The sequence below is a fragment of the Stegostoma tigrinum genome, chromosome 1 (genome assembly GCF_030684315.1).
Source record: "Stegostoma tigrinum isolate sSteTig4 chromosome 1, sSteTig4.hap1, whole genome shotgun sequence".
Taxonomy (NCBI): domain Eukaryota; kingdom Metazoa; phylum Chordata; class Chondrichthyes; order Orectolobiformes; family Stegostomatidae; genus Stegostoma; species Stegostoma tigrinum.
In genome coordinates, this window is record NC_081354.1 from 140,184,865 (window position 1) to 140,203,045 (window position 18,181).

Sequence of the window (18,181 nt, forward strand, 5' to 3'; positions counted from 1 at the left end):
GAACAACAGCCAAACTAGCAGGTGTTGTGTAAGGAATTCATTTCAAAAACGATAACTGAGATAAGTTCAACTGAAAACAACAAATGCTGGAAATCACAGGTCAGATCGCATTCACAGAGAAAGAGAGAGCAAGCTAATGTTTTGAGGCTAGATCACTCTTCATCAGAACTGGATGAGAACCACCGAGCATGGCATTTTACCTATCCAGCCATCATTCCACATTCACTCTGTAGCCATTGTGGTTCCATTCCCACATTACACCTTGAATTTCAATTTGAATTTGATTAGCTTTTTTGTCACATGTATTCAACTGAGTACAGTGAAAAGTTTACAAGTTGCCTCTTACGGCACCAACTTAGGTACAAGGTACTTCGATACAGATTCTCCAATACTAGTTCTTCGGAAAAAGAATCAGAAAAATAAAGAATAAAATGTCCAGCATTACAGATCGTAGGAATAAATTAGAAAATAGAGAAATAGAAAATTCAGAATATCAGTCTTTCCAATCCAGCCCACTTTGGCACCCAGCGTCCAGTCAATGCCAGGCCTTGACTCCAGACTGCACCAGGCTTCACCTCAAGATTCTCGACGCCTGGAGACCACTCTGGAATCACCTTCAGGCAGTAACTCCAAGCTGGGCAAAGAGACCGCTGCAGGATTCCATAAGGTCACCATGTCAGGTCACTGAAAGGCCACCACATGCCAACAGACCACCACGCAAGGCCAGGGGACCACCATACCGGGCCGAGAGGATGCCTCACCCAGTCCACACTGACGGCGGCAGTTCAGGGCATTGCTGAGAGGAAAGAAGAGAGGAAAAAAAAGAAAAAGAAATGGACAGAGCAGCAAGCTCATGTCTGAAGCATCTGACTCTGCCACCATCTTGGAACAGATATAGGGAAACTTACAACACAGGCAGAAGGGCAAAATGTGAGTTAGACGGAAAACAGCAGAAAAAAAGAGAAAAATAAGCAACACAAAGACAGCAAGCATTGCAACAGTTGCTACAAATGCTGAGCCTCTCCAGTTGCATTTCCAAGAGGAAGGTGAATACAGAAAGTAGTAAGAGAATTTGTAATAACAGTGATAATGAGGATACTTCTACAGCCTCCAGAACAGTCCTGTTTCAGACGAGCTAACTTAAATCAGTTGAGGCCTGTGTGTGATTTTTGTGGCAATATGGTTCACTATTGCATGACATGGTAAACGTATCCTATAAGTTATCAGGACAGCCTTTAAAAAGATTCAATGCCATTTTAATTCTAGGCTTTCTGCAAAGCAATTTTAAAATAAGCACTAACAGTGACATTCACAAATCAGCAAACAACCTCTCACACTCACCTGAAATAAAATGTTTATTTGGGTCTTTATTTTGCATGAAGTATGGAGAGGGCAGTGCTTTGTAAGAATTAGCAGATTTCCAAGGAAAAGGATTGGTAGCAATTGCTTTAAAAGGTGTCCTGTAATTGACTGTTAAAAGCTGAGAAGAAAGAAGAAAATATTAGTTTCAAGCACAAATGCCATAAAAAAAGAAAAACAAGTTCTAATGTTCTGAAAACAAACAAGCTAGCAGTTTAGGGGTGATATAGTTGTATGGTTGTAATGCCACAGGATAAATAATGCATAAATTCAGGCTAATGGCAACTAGTGGAATTTAAATTCAATAAATATGTATGAAATATAAAGGTAGTGTTAGTAACAGTGAAAAATATAACTCTTTATTATAACATTCAATCATATCCATTAGGGAAAGAAATCTGCTATATGTACCTGGTCTGGTCTACACTAGATTCACTGTAAAATATCACTGTCTCTGACTAAGTGTTGAAATTTTTGATAAATTGATTGATTTTATTGTCATATGTACTGAAATACAGTGAAAAGCTTTGTTAATGAGCAGTACAGGCAAATCACAGCAAGCAAAGGATGTACAGATTGAAAATACTTAGAGGCATACTGGTTACATTGCAGGTTCCATTATTTGAGGCTAAAGTCCATTCAACAGTCTGATAAGGACCAGAAAGAAGCTGTTCCTGAACCTTCTCATGTGTGTGTTCAGGCTTCTGTATCTTCGGCCTGACGGAAGAGGTTGTAGGAGGTCATTACCAGGGCCTGATGGGTATTTAATTATGTTGGCTGCCTTTTCCCAGCAACAAGCCACGTACATCGAGTGCACAGATGAAAAGTTGGCTTTTGTGATGTTCTGGGCTGTGCCCACCAGCTTCTGTAGTTTCTTACAGTCCTGGGCAGAGCAGTTGCCACACCAGGCATTATGCACCCAGACTGCATGGTTTCAATGATGCATCTATAAAAGTTAGTGAGGGACGTTATGGACATGACAAATTTCCTGAGCTGCCTGAGGAAGAAGAGACATCGTTGTGCCTTCCTGACTGTCACATTGACATGGGAAGTGCAGGACGGGTCATCGGTTATTGTCACTCCAAGGAACTTGATGCTCTTCATCCTCTCAACCAGTCCTGTTGATGTAGATGGGGGCACGTTCTCCTCCTTTCTTTCTGAAGTTGATCTTTAATTTTGCTGATGTTGAGAGACAGATTGTTTTCATTGCACCACATCACCAAGCCCTCTATCTCCCTTCAGTATTTTGACTCATTGGTTAGACATCCGTCCCACAACGGTGATGTCAACACCGATGGCGTTCATTCGGAATTTGTCAACACATTTGTACATCTATAGGGAGTACAGTAGGGGGCTGAGGACGCAACCTTGGAGGGTTGGGGATGGGGTGCTCCAGTGCTGAGTGTTATTGTGAAGGAGGTGCAGTTATCCATCCTCACTAATAGCGGCCTATAGGTCAGAAAGCTGAGGATCCAGTTGCAGAGGATGGAGCCGAGACCATGATCATGGAGTTTTGAGATCAGTCTGGAGGGGATAATGGTGTTGGAGGCAGAGCTGTATTCAACAAGCTGGAGTCTGACATAGCTGTCTTTGTTGTCCAGATGTCCAGGGATGAGTGCAAGCCTAGGGATATAGCATCCTTTGGAGACCTGTTACATTGGTAGGCAAACTGTAGGGAATCAAGGTAGGTTGGGAGACTGGAGTTGATGTGGGCCATGACCAGCCTCTTGAAGCACATCAGGATTACTGAAGTCAGAGCTATTGGGCAGTAACCATTAAGGCACAATGACTGTGTTTTCTTGGGTGATGGTGATCTTGTTGAAGCAGATGGGGACTTCAGCTTATAGGAGGGTGAGGTTGAAGATATTGTTGAATATCTCTGCCATTTGGTCTGCACAGGATCTAAATGCTTGGCGTGGGACACCATCCAGACCCATCGATCTGCTTGGGTTGACTCCCAGGAAGACCAATCTGACTTCTGAAACAGTGACAGAGGGAGCAGGTGTGTTTGGGGCTGTTGGGGCAGATGTCGCCACGCCTGTGGTATTCTGCTCAAACCAAGTATAGAAAGCATTGAGCGTGTCAGGGAAGGATGTGTCATTGTTCGCTATCTTATGCTGTTTCATTTTGTATACCATAATGTTGTTTAGGCCTTACCATAGATGGTAGGAGTCTGTTTGATAGATCTGGGCCTCTCACTTGGTCCAGTACTGCCTCTTGGCCTCCCTGATGGCTTTGCGGAGGTCATATCTGGATTTTCTGCTTTGGTCCGGGTCACCCGAGTTGATTGCTGCACATCTGGTCCTTAGTAGGGAGTGGATTTCCCAGTTCATCCAAAGTTTACGGTTAGGGAACACTCGGATTGACTTCTTTGGTACACAGTCTCCATGCATTTGCTAATGAAGTCGGTGATAGCGGTGGTGTACTTGTCTTGGTTTTCCATTGAAGACCTTAATACAGTCCAGTCCTCTGATTCCAAGCAGTCCCGGAGACAGTCTTCCGCTGCATTGCATTAGCACTGTACTTCCTTTTATGAAGGATCCTCCCATTACAGCTTCTGCATTTAGGCTAGGAGGAGGAACACAGCACAGTGATCAGATTTTCCGAAGTGTGGCAGGGGGATGGAGCAGTAAGCATCTTTGATGGCTACGCAGCAGCTGTCTAAAGTGTTTGGTCTCCTGGTGGGGCAGGACATCTGTTGGTGTTATTTTGGCATCACCCCTGCTTGAGGTTGGCTTGGTTGAAGTGGCTGGCTGCAATAGATAGGGACTCAGGGAATTTTGTCTGTAGTGTAAATGTGGCAGTGTAAATCACTTCTAGGGAATTCATCACACCCACATGGAGTGGTACATAGACTGCTGTCAGCCTGGTAGAGATGAACTCTCATTGTAGACAGTAGGTATTCTAGCTCCGGAGAACAATGTCTTGCCGGGGTCACTATATCCGAGCACCAGGAAGTGTTGATCTGGAAGCATACCTCACCGCCCTTCGCCTTGCCCGACGATGCCATGCAGTGTATGGAGAACCCGTCAGCTTATAGGGAAGAGTCAGGAATGGCAGGGGTGAGCGCGGTCCCTGTGAAGCACAGCATACAACAGTCTCTCAGTTCCCTCCACCAGGTAAGTCTAGATCTGAGTTCATCCGTTTTGTTTTTGATACTTTGGATATTTGCTACAAGAATGCTGGGGAGAGGAGTCTTGAAACCATGTTGCTTCAAACTCAACTTCAGGCCAGCACATTTTCCCCATTTCCTTGTAGGTTTCATGCCCAACAAACATTTCAATTCTATGGCAATTAGGGGTGAGCAACAAATGCTGGCATTGCCAGAGATGCCAACATGCCATTCTTCAAAAAATCACTCATGGGATGTGGACATCACTGGCTACGCCAGCATTTATTGCCCATCCCAAATTGCCCTTAAGAAGGTGATGGTGAGCTGCCTACTTGAACCACTGCAGTTCATTTTTTGTAGGTGGACCCACAATGTGGTTCCTGAGGGAAATCCAGGATTTTGACCTAACAACACTTAAGGAATGACCACATGGTTCCATATCAGGATGATGAGTGACTTGGAGAGAAAACTTGCAGGTGGTGGTATTCAGGTTGATCTGCTGCCCTTGTCAGTCTAGATGAAAGGAGTTGCTGTCTGAGGATCTTTGGTGAATTTCTGCAGTGCATCTTATAGACGGTACACAATGAACTTGTCAGTGATAGGCAGCACAGGTTGTGCAGAGAAGGTCATGTCTCACGAACATGATTGAGTCTTTCTGAGGAGGTGACAAGAATGATTGATGATGGGAGGGCAGTGGATGCTGTCTACACAGGCTTTAGTAAGGCATTTGACTAGCCACCTCATGGCAGGCTGGTACAAAAGGCAGAGTCTTATGGAATCGGGCTAGATGGATACAAAACTGGCTTCGCTTGTGCTCCTGAGATGCGGCTGGGCCTGCCGTGTTCATCCAGCCTCACATTTTATTATCTTGGCCATAGAAGACAGAGAATAGTGGTGGAAGGGTGTTTTTTGGAATGGAGATCAGTAACTAGCAGTGTTCCGCAGAGATCAGTGCTGGGACCTTCTTTTTGTAATACATGTAAATAATTTGAAGGAAAGTGTAGGTGGTCTGATTAGTAAGTTTGCAGATGACACCAAAATTGGTGGAGTTGCAGATGATGAGGAGGATTGTCAATCAATACAGTAGGATATAGATAGGTTGCAGATTTGGGCAGAGAAATGGCAGATGGAGTTTAATCCAGACAAATGTGAGATAATGCATTTTAGAAGATCAAATTCAGGTGCAAATTATACAATGATTGACAGAACCTTTTGGAGGATCTGGGTGTACAGGTCCACAGATCCCTGAAAGTGGCAACATAGGTGGATAAGATGATTAAGAAGGCATAGGACATGCTTGCCTTCATTGGCTGAAATACTGTCTATGGAAGTTGGCAGGTTGTGTCACAGCTGTATAAAACATTAGTCAGGCCACATTTGAAATATTGTGTGCAGTTCTAGTCCCCACAGCGTCAGAAGAATGTGGATAGTTTGAAGAGGGTGCAGAGAAGGTTTATCAGGATGTTGCCTGGTCTACACTACAGTACATAGTCAGAGGTTTTTTTCCCCAACTACAAGAGGGCACAGGTTCAAATTGACAGCAGGAAAGTTTAGGAGAGAAGTGCAAGGAAAATGTTTCACCCAATGGAGTGGCTGGTGCCTGGAATGCACTGCTAGTGGAAGTGGTGGAAGCAGTTATGTCAGCAATGTTTATGGCGTATCTTAATAGACACATTTACAGAAGGCAAACAGAAGAATAGAAACTACATAAGGGCAAAAAGTAGCAGGTTTACATAAGGATTAGAAATCAGCGCAGGCTTGGTGAGCTGAAAGGTCTGTTTCTGTGCTGTATTGAATTGTGGTGTATTAATACTGCTACTGAGCATCAGTAATGCTGGAGTGAATCTTTGTGAAAAAAAGATGAATAAATGAAGGAGTGAAAAGCATATGCAGCAATTACTAACAAAAAAGTTATCAAACTTCTTTACATTTGTGAGCAATTTGGGGAATATGGCAAGGTAGTTCAATTAGTTCAAAAGATCCAAACACAACCTAGAATCCTATCACTGTTAACATCAGCTTTCAGGGATAATACTATCTCACAAAATGTAGCAGGGAAAGTCCTGACAAGGTAGAACTTGTAAAGAGCCAAAATGCATTCAAGAAGGGAAAGTCCTGATTAAGGATATGACTAGACATTTTGCTATTGCCATGGTGAACAATGGCATGCAATGTATGTAAAAACAAACAGAAAACGGAAATCTGCAAATCAACAACTAAACCAGAAAGTGCTGGAAACACAGCAGTTCAACCGAATCCCATACATGCAACAACACATTAATGTTTCAAATTTCCTCTACTCAAATTCATCGCCTTTTCTGAACTGGATGTTATGAATTTAGTTTTCCAAATGCTTCAGATAGCATTCCAAATTGTGTATTAACATCTTATAATTTAAATAGGTAAAAAAGAGAACTGGGTGAAAGCAGAAGTAAAAATTCAAATGTGAGGGCAGCAATAAATAAGAACATTTTTAGATGGAATGATTGTAGTTGCCAAGCACATTAGTTATGATGTCCCTGTTGTTTATAATAGGTCATGTTGTAAACGTGGGTTATGAAATTAAGATCTTGCAAACAACAAATATGTTTTTTTTCCTTGGTGTGAAAGTGCAGTGTCTGTAGGCTAACAGGAATGTATATACTCTAACAAACTGGTAGAGATGAACAGGTTTGCTATTTACTTTCTTCTCTTGCTCAGACTGCGCTCTAGTTGTCCCAGTCTGTAATGCGTTTATTAATTCCATCTCCTGTTTTTTCGCAGCAATCTTAAGTTGTTCTCTCTCAAAATCTGCAATAGCATCAGCACAGGTTTCTCTGTAGGTTTTTGAAAAATAGATTTTTTTTCTGGGAACAAAGCCTGTTTTCAAATATGGGAGAAACAAAAAATACATATTAGCTAAAATTCAGTAAAAATTTCTAATGTGCATTGTGTGATTAAGCATTTAACAAATATGAAACAAAATAAACCTCTCATGTGACTGAAAAGTGGAATAAAAAATTAGTTACTATCATTTCCATAGATAGATTGTCAAGATATTAACCTTGTCACATTTTAGCCATATCGTCCTCTATTATCAGTCAGTTCCAGTCCTGTGTCAGACACCTTGTTTGTAGGAGGGTGGTTTTAAATGGGTCAGAATTTCAGATTAGTGGGGCTAAGTAGGCAAGTGTTCATCTTCAGCAACAGAATCAATTGTAGGCTTGGGCCATCCTAATTCTCACGTTGAAATGTCTGGCAGCTGTCATTGGAAATTGAAGCAGCCCAGACCATTCTCTGCACTTAGCTGTGCTGTATTGGGGTTCAGGTAGGATCTCACAGGTAGTAAGATGGAGCAGAGCTTGCAGGAGCTGGAGGAGCAATTATTCTTCCTGACTCCACAAAGCCAGAATAAATCTCTATTTTCATGGTCTTCACCTCTTTGCTGGTAGTTTTAGTGTTTGATAACCATGATGGGTACTGAAGATGCAGTCAGAGCCCAAATGACTCATAGGAATTTGATTTATAAATATTGATGAGGTATTAAGGTGGGACCTGTACAAGAAGGACGGGTTGCATCTGAACTGGAAGGGGACCAATGTCCTGGGTGGAAGGTTTGCTCGAGTAGTTCGAGAGGGTTTATACTAGTATGGCAGGGGGGTGGGAACCTGAGCTGTATACCGGAGGTGAGAGTTGATGCAGGTGAGGCAGTAGCAAGAGGTAGACCAGCTAGTGGGAAGGATTTTCCTGGGAAGGAACCAAGGGATCAGTTAAAGTGTGTTTGCTTTAACGCAAGGAGTATCAGGAATAAAAGTGATGAACTTAGAGCATGGATCAATACCTGGTGCTATGATGTTGTGGCCAGAACAGAGACATGGGTTTCTCAGGGGCAGGAATGGTTGCTGGATGTTCCAGGGTTTAGAGCATTTAAAAAGAATAGGGAGGGGGGAAAAAGAGGAGGGGGTGTAGCACTACTAATCAGAGAAGGTATCACAGCTACAGAAGCTTCCATTGTCGAGGAAGATCTGCCTACCGAGTCAGTATGGGTGGAAATTAGGAACAGCAAGGGAGCAGTCACCTCGTTAGGGGTTTACGACAGGCCCCCCAATAGCAGCAGGAAGATTGAAGAAAGCACAGGTCGGCAGATTTTGGAAAAGTGCGGATGTAGTAGGGTTGTTGTAATGGGTGACTTTAACTTTCCCAATATTGATTGGAACCTCCTTCGAGCAGAAGATTTGAATGGAGCTGTTTTTGTAAGGTGTGTTCAGGAGGGTTTCCTAACTCAGTACGTTGACAGGCCGACGAGGGGAGAGGCCATTCTAGACCTGGTGCTCGGAAACGAGCCGGGGCAGGTATCAGATCTTGTGGTGGGAGAGCATTTTGGTGATAGTGACCATAACTGCCTCACATTCTACATAGCTATGGAGAAGGAGAGGATTAGGCAAAATGGGAGGATATTTAATTGGGGAAGAGGAAACTATGATGCAATTAGACATGAGTTAGGAAGTATGGACTGGGAGCAATTGTTCCATGGTAAAGGCCCTAGAGACATGTGGAGACTGTTTAAGGAACAGTTATTGCGAGTGATGAATAAATATGCCCCTCTGAGACAGGCAAGAAGGGGTAAGATAAAGGAACCTTGGATGACGAGAGCGGTGGAGCTTCTCGTCAAAAGGAAGAAGGTAGCTTACACAAGGTGGAAGAAGTTAAGGTCAAGGTCAGCTCTAGAGGATTACAAACAGGCGAGGAAAGAGCTCAAAAATGGTCTGAGGAAAGCCAGGAGGGGGCACGAGAAAGGCTTGGCAGAACGGATTAGGGAGAACACAAAGGCATTTTACACTTATGTGAGGAATAAGAGAATGCTCAAAGAAAGAGTAGGGCCGATCAGGGATAGCATAGGGAACTTGTGTGTGGAGTCTGAGGATGTAGGGGAAGCCCTAAATGAGTTTTTTGCTTCTGTCTTTACGAAAGAAAAAAAACTTTGTAGTGAATGAAACCTTTGAAGAGCAGGTGTGCATGCTGGAATGGATACAGATAGAGGAAGCTGATATGCTGAAAATTTTGTCAAACATTAAGATTGACAAGTCGCCAGGCCCGGACCAGATTTGTCCTCGGCTGCTTTGGGAAATGAGAAATGCAATTGCTTCGCCACTCGCGAAGATCTTTGCATCCTCGCTCTCCACTGGAGTCGTACCTGAGGACTGGAGAGAGGCAAATGTAATTCCTCTATTCAAGAAAGGAAATAGGGAAATCCCTGGCAATTACAGACCAGTAAGTCTTACGTCTGTCGTCTGCAAGGTGTTAGAAAGGATTCTGAGGGATAGGATTTATGACCATCTGGAAGAGCATGGCGTGATTAAATGCAGTCAACACGACTTTGTGAGGGGCAGGTCATGCCTCACAAACCTTATCGAGTTCTTTGAGGATGCGACTAGAAAAGTTGATGAGGGTCGAGCTGTGGATGTGGTGTACATGGACTTCAGCAAGGCATTTGATAAGGTTCCCCATGGTAGGCTCATTCAGAAGGTCAGGAGGAATGGGATACAGGGGAACTTAGCTGTCTGGATACAGAATTGGCTGGCCAACAGAAGACAGCGAGTGGTAGTAGAAGGAAAATATTCTGCCTGGAAGTCGGTGGTGAGTGGTGTTCCACAGGGCTCTGTCCTTGGGCCTCTACTGTTTGTAATTTTTATTAAAGACTTGGATGAGGGGATTGAAGGATGGGTCAGCAAGTTTGCAGACGACACAAAGGTTGGAGGTGTCGTTGACAGTATAGAGGGCTGTTGTAGGCTGCAGCGGGATATTGACAGGGTGCAGAGATGGGCTGAGAGGTGGCAGATGGAGTTCAACCTGGATAAATGCGAGGTGATGCATTTTGGAAGGTCGAATTTGAAAGGTGAGTACAGGATTAAGGATAGGATTCTTGGCAGTGTGGAGGAACAGAGGGATCTTGGTGTGCAGATACATAGATCCCTTAAAATGGCCACCCAAGTGGACAGGGTTGTTAAGAAAGCATATGGTGTTTTGGCTTTCATTAACAAGGGGATTGAGTTTAAGAGTCGTGAGATCTTGTTGCAGCTCTATAAAACTTTGGTTAGACCGCACTTGGAATACTGCGTCCAGTTCTGGTCGGCCTATTATAGGAAAGATGTGGATGCTTTGGAGAGGATTCAGAGGAGGTTTACCAGGATGCTGCCTGGACTGGAGGGCTTATCTTATGAAGAGAGGTTGACTGAGCTCGGACTCTTTTCATTGGAGAAAAGGAGGAGGAGAGGGGACCTAATTGAGGTATACAAGATAATGAGAGGCATAGATAGAGTTGATAGCCAGAGACTATTTCCCAGGGCAGAAAAGGCTAACATGAGGGGTCATAGTTTTAAGCTGCCTGGAGGAACGTATAGAGGGGATGTCAGAGGCGGGTTCTTTACACAGAGAGTTGTGAGAGCATGGAATGCGTTGCCAGCAGCAGTTGTGGAAGCAAGGTCATTGGGGACATTTAAGAGACTGCTGGACATGCATATGGTCACAGAAATTTGAGGGTGCATACATGAGGATCAATGGTCGGCACAACATCGTGGGCTGAAGGGCCTGTTCTGTGCTGTACTGTTCTATGTTCTATTAAGTTTCAACCAAACAGAAATCATTGCCACCTTGAATAAAACGCCCAGTTAAAATAGTGGAGTGTTTGATTGGAGTGGGAACAGGGTGATGAATTCTTAAGGATGATTTTAATATCATTGCTATTAAACAGCCCTCTCCCAATAATTTCTTGTGTGCTATTGAGTGTCAACCTTTTGGTCATTCACCAGTGCTGCTAGGTAACTATTTTAGTTTTTGAGGAAAACAACAGTTGTCAACTAAGATATCCTCTGATTTTTCCTTCCCTCTTTGTCAGCAGTGATGCTTAGTTAAAGTAAACCAAGCTGAATGATCCGACATGGGGAGAAAGCTTGCAAGTTGAGAGTTCCAACAGGCTTGCCTGTAACTCTGGTCTTGTAAAAATGAAGGTAGGCTGGAAGATTGCTAATCTTAACTTTACGTTACATTCTATCATTTAGTTAACCTCTAATTTCATAACATAAGATAGATATGAAGTACGATAGGTGACTGACCAGTGTATCCAGGAACCATTAAGTCACTCAGTTTTTCGACTTTCCTGATCACCTTGTGACTCTGAGGTAGACCTTGATGTTGTTCAGCACCCACGTCATTGTTAATTTCTTGATTCTGATTTGGCTGAAGGAGTAATTGTCGAGAGTGTGCTATTGCAGGATCTGTGAGCAGTTTAGAGGTCAGCTTGCTGTAGCATTGTCCAACACTGTATTTATACTGAGGACAATAACCAGCATATCTACAAAAACATCACACAGCAGTTGTTACTTTTGCTGAATATCATTACAGTTCGACTTCAGAACTAACTGATCAAGTCATCAACCTGAAACATCAAACTGAAATTTTAATCTTAAAAAATGAGTGGGCTGGGATTATGTCAGAATTAAATTTCAGAATATCTGAAGGAAGACTCCAAATGGTATAATCGCACACACTTCCAGTTTTAGAAGGGGTGGCATGAGGTACATGTAGCCTATTGAGTTGTGGGATTCAGGTTTGTCATTTCAGTACAATAACAGCCATGTCAACTAACAGGGCTTGCAGTTGCAAGCCATGTCGACGTATCAGCAAATGTTGGTATCATAATTACTCGGCCTGCCTCAATCTTAACAAGCATTCTTTTAAACTCATTAGTCGGGCTGCTCAGGCCTTGGAAACAGGTATAACAGGGCATGAGGGTCTGAATCAATGCACTAAGTGCCTTTATAACACAGAATATGGGCTAGGCAGAGTAGGAGTGTTTCCCTCTGATTCAGCAAGCTACACAGCAGACAGTGCTCCAGCCCACCCTCACAGCAGCATTCAACACCGTCAAATGTTACCTGAATACCACTGATGCTGTGACCACCATTCCCCACATCTTGTGATCAGGAATTCCCTGTGTTTGTGGCACAGCCTGCTCTCCCCCAGATCTCTACAATTTGAGTTCCACACCTTCAATTTGGACTCCCTTCCTAATCAATCAACATCTCTTCCTCCCTCATGGACCTCAACGATCTCCCTTGACTCAGGCTTGGCATTCTGGGCTGCCTGGGCAGCAGCCAGCAATCTGTCAATCAGGTGGAAAACTGACAAATAAAAATATTAAAGGAGTTCAGTAGCTCAGACCAGCAGCTTTCACCCCTCAACATGGTTCACTTGATTGATTGTTGGGAGAGAGGATTGTCCTACGAGTTTGAGCAGAGGGGGCCTGCACTCTCTTGAGTTTAGAAGAGTGAGAAATGATCTAATTGAAACCTACAGCATTCTGGGAAAGTTTAATAAGATTGATTCTGAGAGGCTGAATCAAGTTCTACCTACCTCTGTGTTGTAACACATCTGAGCAGATTGATTTAAAAATACCAACATCAGAATGGAGAGGTCCAAACACTATCCTAAATTTGACATTTTAAAAGTGCTGAGGTAAAGGTGCCAGTTAGGCTACGGCCCTTTGTTGTTGGTTTCCCCAAAACTGATCAAGAGGAAATAGTTTATCTCTATCTGGCCTATCACATCATTGAACATCCCTTAATGTTCTATCACACCTACACTCAAGGGACTACACAACTAATGCGGGTCCTGCGACACACTGTTGGTATCCAAACCACAAGGACAGAAAGTCCAAGCTCAAGTCTTGTTTTGTGGCATAGTGATAGTGTCCCTGCTTCTGAGCCACCTGCCCCTGGTCTTGACATTGTATGTACCAACAGCTGATTCAAATAACTAAATGCTTAATGTATGTGGGCAGAGTAACAAAGTGTAACTTTTAGCCTCAGTATCATTCTGGTGGCTATGCACTGCACTGTCTGCAAACCCAAAAGATTCTCCCTGAGGTACAGAGCACAGAACTCAGGGAAATAAAGTATACAGTCATTGCATAGCTTCCAGCCTTCCTGAGAGTCAAGCAGCATTCCATTCGCTGCTGTAAATCAGCAAATGAATAGTTAAAATAAAGCCAAGAATTGCGGATGTTGGCTGAAATTCTAATGAGGAATCACAACTCGAAACGTTAACTCTGCTTTCTTCCCCACAGATGTGTTTCTTCCCCACAGATGTTTCCAAACCTGCGGAGTTTCTGCAGTAATTTCTGAAATATTTTGAAATATTCTGAAGTATTTTGAAATAGATAACTCTTCTCTTTCCCTAAGTTGCTAAACAAAAGGAAGACTGGCTTGGCGGTGATAATAAGGACAGTGTCCTGGCACTGGGTTCAGAATCACCGCTACAGAGATGACATTGTTTTGACCCGTGTGTGCTAAAGGATTGCGAGGCAAGTTACCATAGAAACATTAAACATTATCGCCTCTGCTGCTGGGAGTATAAAAGATGACAGAAGTCGTGCGGAAAGGCTCATTTCAACGTAAACAAAACACAAACTAATGCATCTATTCTGACCTACACCAGAAGAATCAGGAATGATCTGAATTCGGAGTTTAAAACTCATTGGTCTCTGCTACATTCACTCACCCCGGGATATAGTGAGGATCCGGAGTCATCAACTGGGGGCTTCGTTTTGGAGGGTATACGGTTGCCATCCGGCCGGAAGCAGCGGGTCTGTGCAGCGCTCTCCTTTACCGAGTGTCCGGGAGCTCCGTCTCCCCCCCGCGGGAGCCTGTCACTGCTGGCTCCGGGAGCCCCTTGGGGCCGGTCTCACTGTGGCTTGGGTTGGGGGGTGCCTGAGGAGCAGGATAGCTTCGTAGGCACGGGCACCGCCCACATCTATTCCAATCGGCAACAGGATCCCGGAGAAACAAAAGAGGGTATTCAATGACTCCTGTCATGGGAGACCTCTCCCGCGTCAGAAACATTTAACCCACCTACCCAGCTCTGCCATTGCATTTGCCGTGAATGGCCTCTTTTACTTCAAAATATTCTTTATTCGTAAAAAAGTATCATTGGATATACATATATATACATACACACATACACACATATATATGTATATTGTATATATATGGATAGTCACAAACGCTTCTGTTCAGAAGCATATCAAAGAAACAGACATTGAAGTTTGACTCTATCCAACAAGCAAAGGCATCTCTTACTTGAGAAATCGCATGCACTTGGGGCACTCCCTCATACAAACTACGTTCAGATTTTCCCCTGAAGCTTACTTCTATGACCAAACCGTCAGTCAGCCTCCATGCATCACCTTCTTTGTCCCGTTGATGAGTTATGTTTGATAACTTTTCCGTGTAGCACCTTGGGACTTTTTCTTCTCTAACAGCTCCGGATCAATTTGTTTGATTATATGACCTTTGATTTTATAATTTGATGGCTTAAAAAGGCTACATTGCTGTTGGTTCTTAACTTGTTACAATTAGCAACATTTTACATGAATAATTTTAAGATAGTCATTTCAGAAATCTAAATACTCATTTTAGAATGTTTAAAACACTTTGTAACATTATGTCTCCACCATCTATGAGCGATATATTTCAGTATCCTCAGCCAATTATTTTACATTTCTATATACTTCAAAACAACTTAAAAGCAGGGAGGCAATGGCCTAGTGGTATTATTGTTGGACTGTTAATCCAGAGACCCAAATAATGTTCGGGATATTTGGGTTTGAGCCCTGTCACAACAGATCGTGGTTGTGAAGTCAATAAAATCCGGAATTAAGAGTCTATTGGTGACCATGAAACCATTGTTGATTGTTGTGAAATGTCCAAAGATTAGACAAGGGAGACCCAATGGATGTTATCTACTTGCAGACGGTCTGTGACAGGGTGCTGTACAGGAGGCTGCTAAGTAAGATAAGGGTCCACGGTGTTAGAGACAAGGTACTGGCATGGATAGAAGATTGGCTGTCTGACAGAAAGCAGAGAGTGGGGATAAAAAGATCCTTCTCAGGATGGCAGCCAGCGACTGGAGGAGTTCTGCAAGGATCAGTGTTGGGACCACAACTTTTCATTCCTACGTTAATGATCGAGTTGAAGGAACTGAGTTTGCTAAGTTTGCTGATGATTCAAAGATAGTTCGAGGGACAGGTAATATTGAGGAGGTGGAGGGGCTACAGCAGGATTTAGACAGATTAGGAGACTGGGCAAAGAAGTGGCAGATGGGATACAATGTGGGAAAGTGTGAGGTCATGCATTTTGGTCAGAAAAATAGAGGCGTAGACTATTTTCTAAATGGGGAGAAAATTCAGAAATCTGAAGTGCAAAGAGTCCCAGTCCAGGATTCATTTAAGGTAAACTTGCAGGTTTAGTCAGTAGCTAGGAAGGCAAATACAATGTTGGCATTTATTTTGAAAGGACTAGAATATGAAAGCAGGGATGTACTTCTAAGGCTTTATAAAGCTCTGGTCAGACCACATTTAGAATATTGTGAGCAACTGGGTAATGAGCCTGGCCAGGTGTTAGATTTAGAAGTAGGTGAGCACTTTGGTGATAGCGATCACAATTCTGATATGTTTACTTTAGTGATGGAAAGGGATAGGTGTATACCACTGGGCAAGAGTTATAGCTGGGGGAAAGGCAATTACGATGAGATTAAGCAAGATTTAGGGAGCATAGGATGGGGAAGGAAACTGCAAGGGATGGGCACATTAGAAATGTGGAGCTTATTCAAGGAAAAGCTCCTGTGTGTCCTAGATAAGTAGGTACCTGTCCGGCAGGGAGGAAGCTGTAGAGTGCAGGAGCCGTGGTTTACGAAGGAGGTGGAATCTCTGGTCAAGAGGAAGAAGAAGGCTTATGTTATGATGAGATGTGAAGGCTCAGTTAGGGCACTTGAGGGCTACGAGGTAGCCAGGAAAGACCTAAAGAGAGAGCTCAGAAGAGCCAGGAGGAGACATGAGAAGTTGTTGGCAGATAGGATCAGGGTAAACCCTAAGGCTTTCTATAGGTATTTAAGGAATAAAAGAATGATGAAAGTAAGATTAGGCCCAATCAAGGATAGTAGTGGTAAGTTGTGTGTGGAGTCAGATGAGAAAGGGGAAGCGCTAAATGAATATTTTTCAACAGTATTCACTCTAGAAAATGACAATGTTGTTGAGGAGAATACTGAGATACAAGTTACTAGACTAGGTGGGATTGAGGTTCACAAGGAAGAGGTATTAGAAATCCTTCAGAGGGTGAAGATAGATAAGTCCCCTGTGCTGGATGGGATTTATCCTCGGATCCTCTGGGAAGCCAGGGAGGAGATTGCCGAGCCTTTGGCATTGATCTTTAACTCGTCATTGTCTACAGGAATAGTGCCAGATGACTGGAGGATAGCAAATGTGGTTCCCCTGTTCAAGAAGAGGAGGAGAGACAACCCTGGTAATTATAGACCAGTGAGCCTTACCTCAGTTGTTGGTAAAGTGTTGGAAAAGGTTAGAAGGGATAGGATTTATAATCATCTAGAAAAGAATAAATTGATTAGGGATAGTCAGCACGGTTTTGTGAAGGGAAGGTCGTGCCTCACAAACCTTATTGACTTCTTTGAGAAGGTGACCAAACAGGTAGATGAGAGAAAACCGGTTGATGTGGTGTATATGGATTTCAGCAAGGCGTTCGATAAGGTTCCCCACAATAGGCTATTGTACAAAATGCGGAGGGATGGAATTGTGGGAGATAGAGCAGTTTGGATCGGAAATTGGCTTGCTGAAAGAAGACAGAGGGTGGTAGTTGATGGGAAATGTTCATCCTGGAGACCAGTTACTAGTGGTGTACCGCAAGGGTCGGTGTTGGGTCCACTGCGGTTTGTCATTTTTATAAATGACCTGGATGAGGGCGTAGAAGGATGGGTTGGTAAATTTGCAGACGACACTAAGGTCGGTGGAGTTGTGGATAGTGACGAAGGATGCTGTAGGTTGCAGAGAGACATAGATAAGCTGCAGAGCTGGGCTGAGAGGTGGCAAATGGAGTTTAATGCAGACAAGTGTGAGGTGATGCACTTTGGTAGGAGTAACCAGAAGGCAAAGTACAGGGCTAATGGTAAGATTCTTGGTAGTGTAGATGAGCAGAGAGATCTCGGTGTCCATGTACACAGATCCTTGAAAGTTGCCACCCAGGTTGACAGGGCTGTTAAGAAGGCATACAGTGTTTTAGCTTTTATTAATAGAGGGATTGAGTTCCGGAACCAAGAGGTTATGGTGAAGCTGTACAAAACTCTGGTGCAGCCGCACTTGGAGTATTGCGTACAGTTCTGGTCACCGCATTATAAGAAGGATGTGGCAGCTTTGGAAAGGGTGCAGAGGAGATTTACTAGGATGTTGCCTGGTATGGAGGGAAGGTCTTACGAGAAAAGGCTGAGGGACTTGAGGCTGTTTTCATTAGAGAGAAGAAGGATGAGAGGTGACTTAATTGAAACATATAAAATAATCAGAGGGTTAGATAGGGTGGATAGGGAGAGCCTTTTTCCTAGGATGGTGACAGCTTGCATGAAGGGGCATAGCTTTAAACTGAGGGGTGAAAGATATAGGACAGATGTCAGAGGTAGTTTCTTTACTCAGAGAGTAGTAAGGGAATGGAACACTTTGCCTGCAACGGTAGTAGATTCGCCAACTTTAGGTACATTTAAGTCGTCATTGGATAAGCATATGGACGTACATGGAATAGTGTAGGTTAGATGGGCTTGAGATCGGTATGACAGGTCAGCACAACATCGAGGGCCGAAGGGCCTGTACTGTGCTGTAATGTTCTATATTCTATG

General features: G+C 43.4%; 1 protein-coding gene across 1 annotated transcript in view; it reads right to left on the minus strand.

Moving 5' to 3' along the window:
• cimip2b (ciliary microtubule inner protein 2B) overlaps positions 1 to 14,252 on the minus strand; it is a 31,834-nt gene extending 17,582 nt beyond the window's left edge. Inside the window, exons 1-4 of the mRNA XM_048538473.2 lie at positions 14,009 to 14,252; positions 11,563 to 11,801; positions 7,155 to 7,330; positions 1,342 to 1,480 (exon numbers count right to left, since the gene is read on the minus strand). Coding sequence (XP_048394430.1) covers positions 1,342 to 1,480; positions 7,155 to 7,330; positions 11,563 to 11,801; positions 14,009 to 14,076 — 622 coding nt within the window. The 5' untranslated portion in view covers positions 14,077 to 14,252. The remainder of the gene's footprint in view (positions 1 to 1,341; positions 1,481 to 7,154; positions 7,331 to 11,562; positions 11,802 to 14,008) is intronic.
• Positions 14,253 to 18,181: the final 3,929 nt, after the last annotated feature.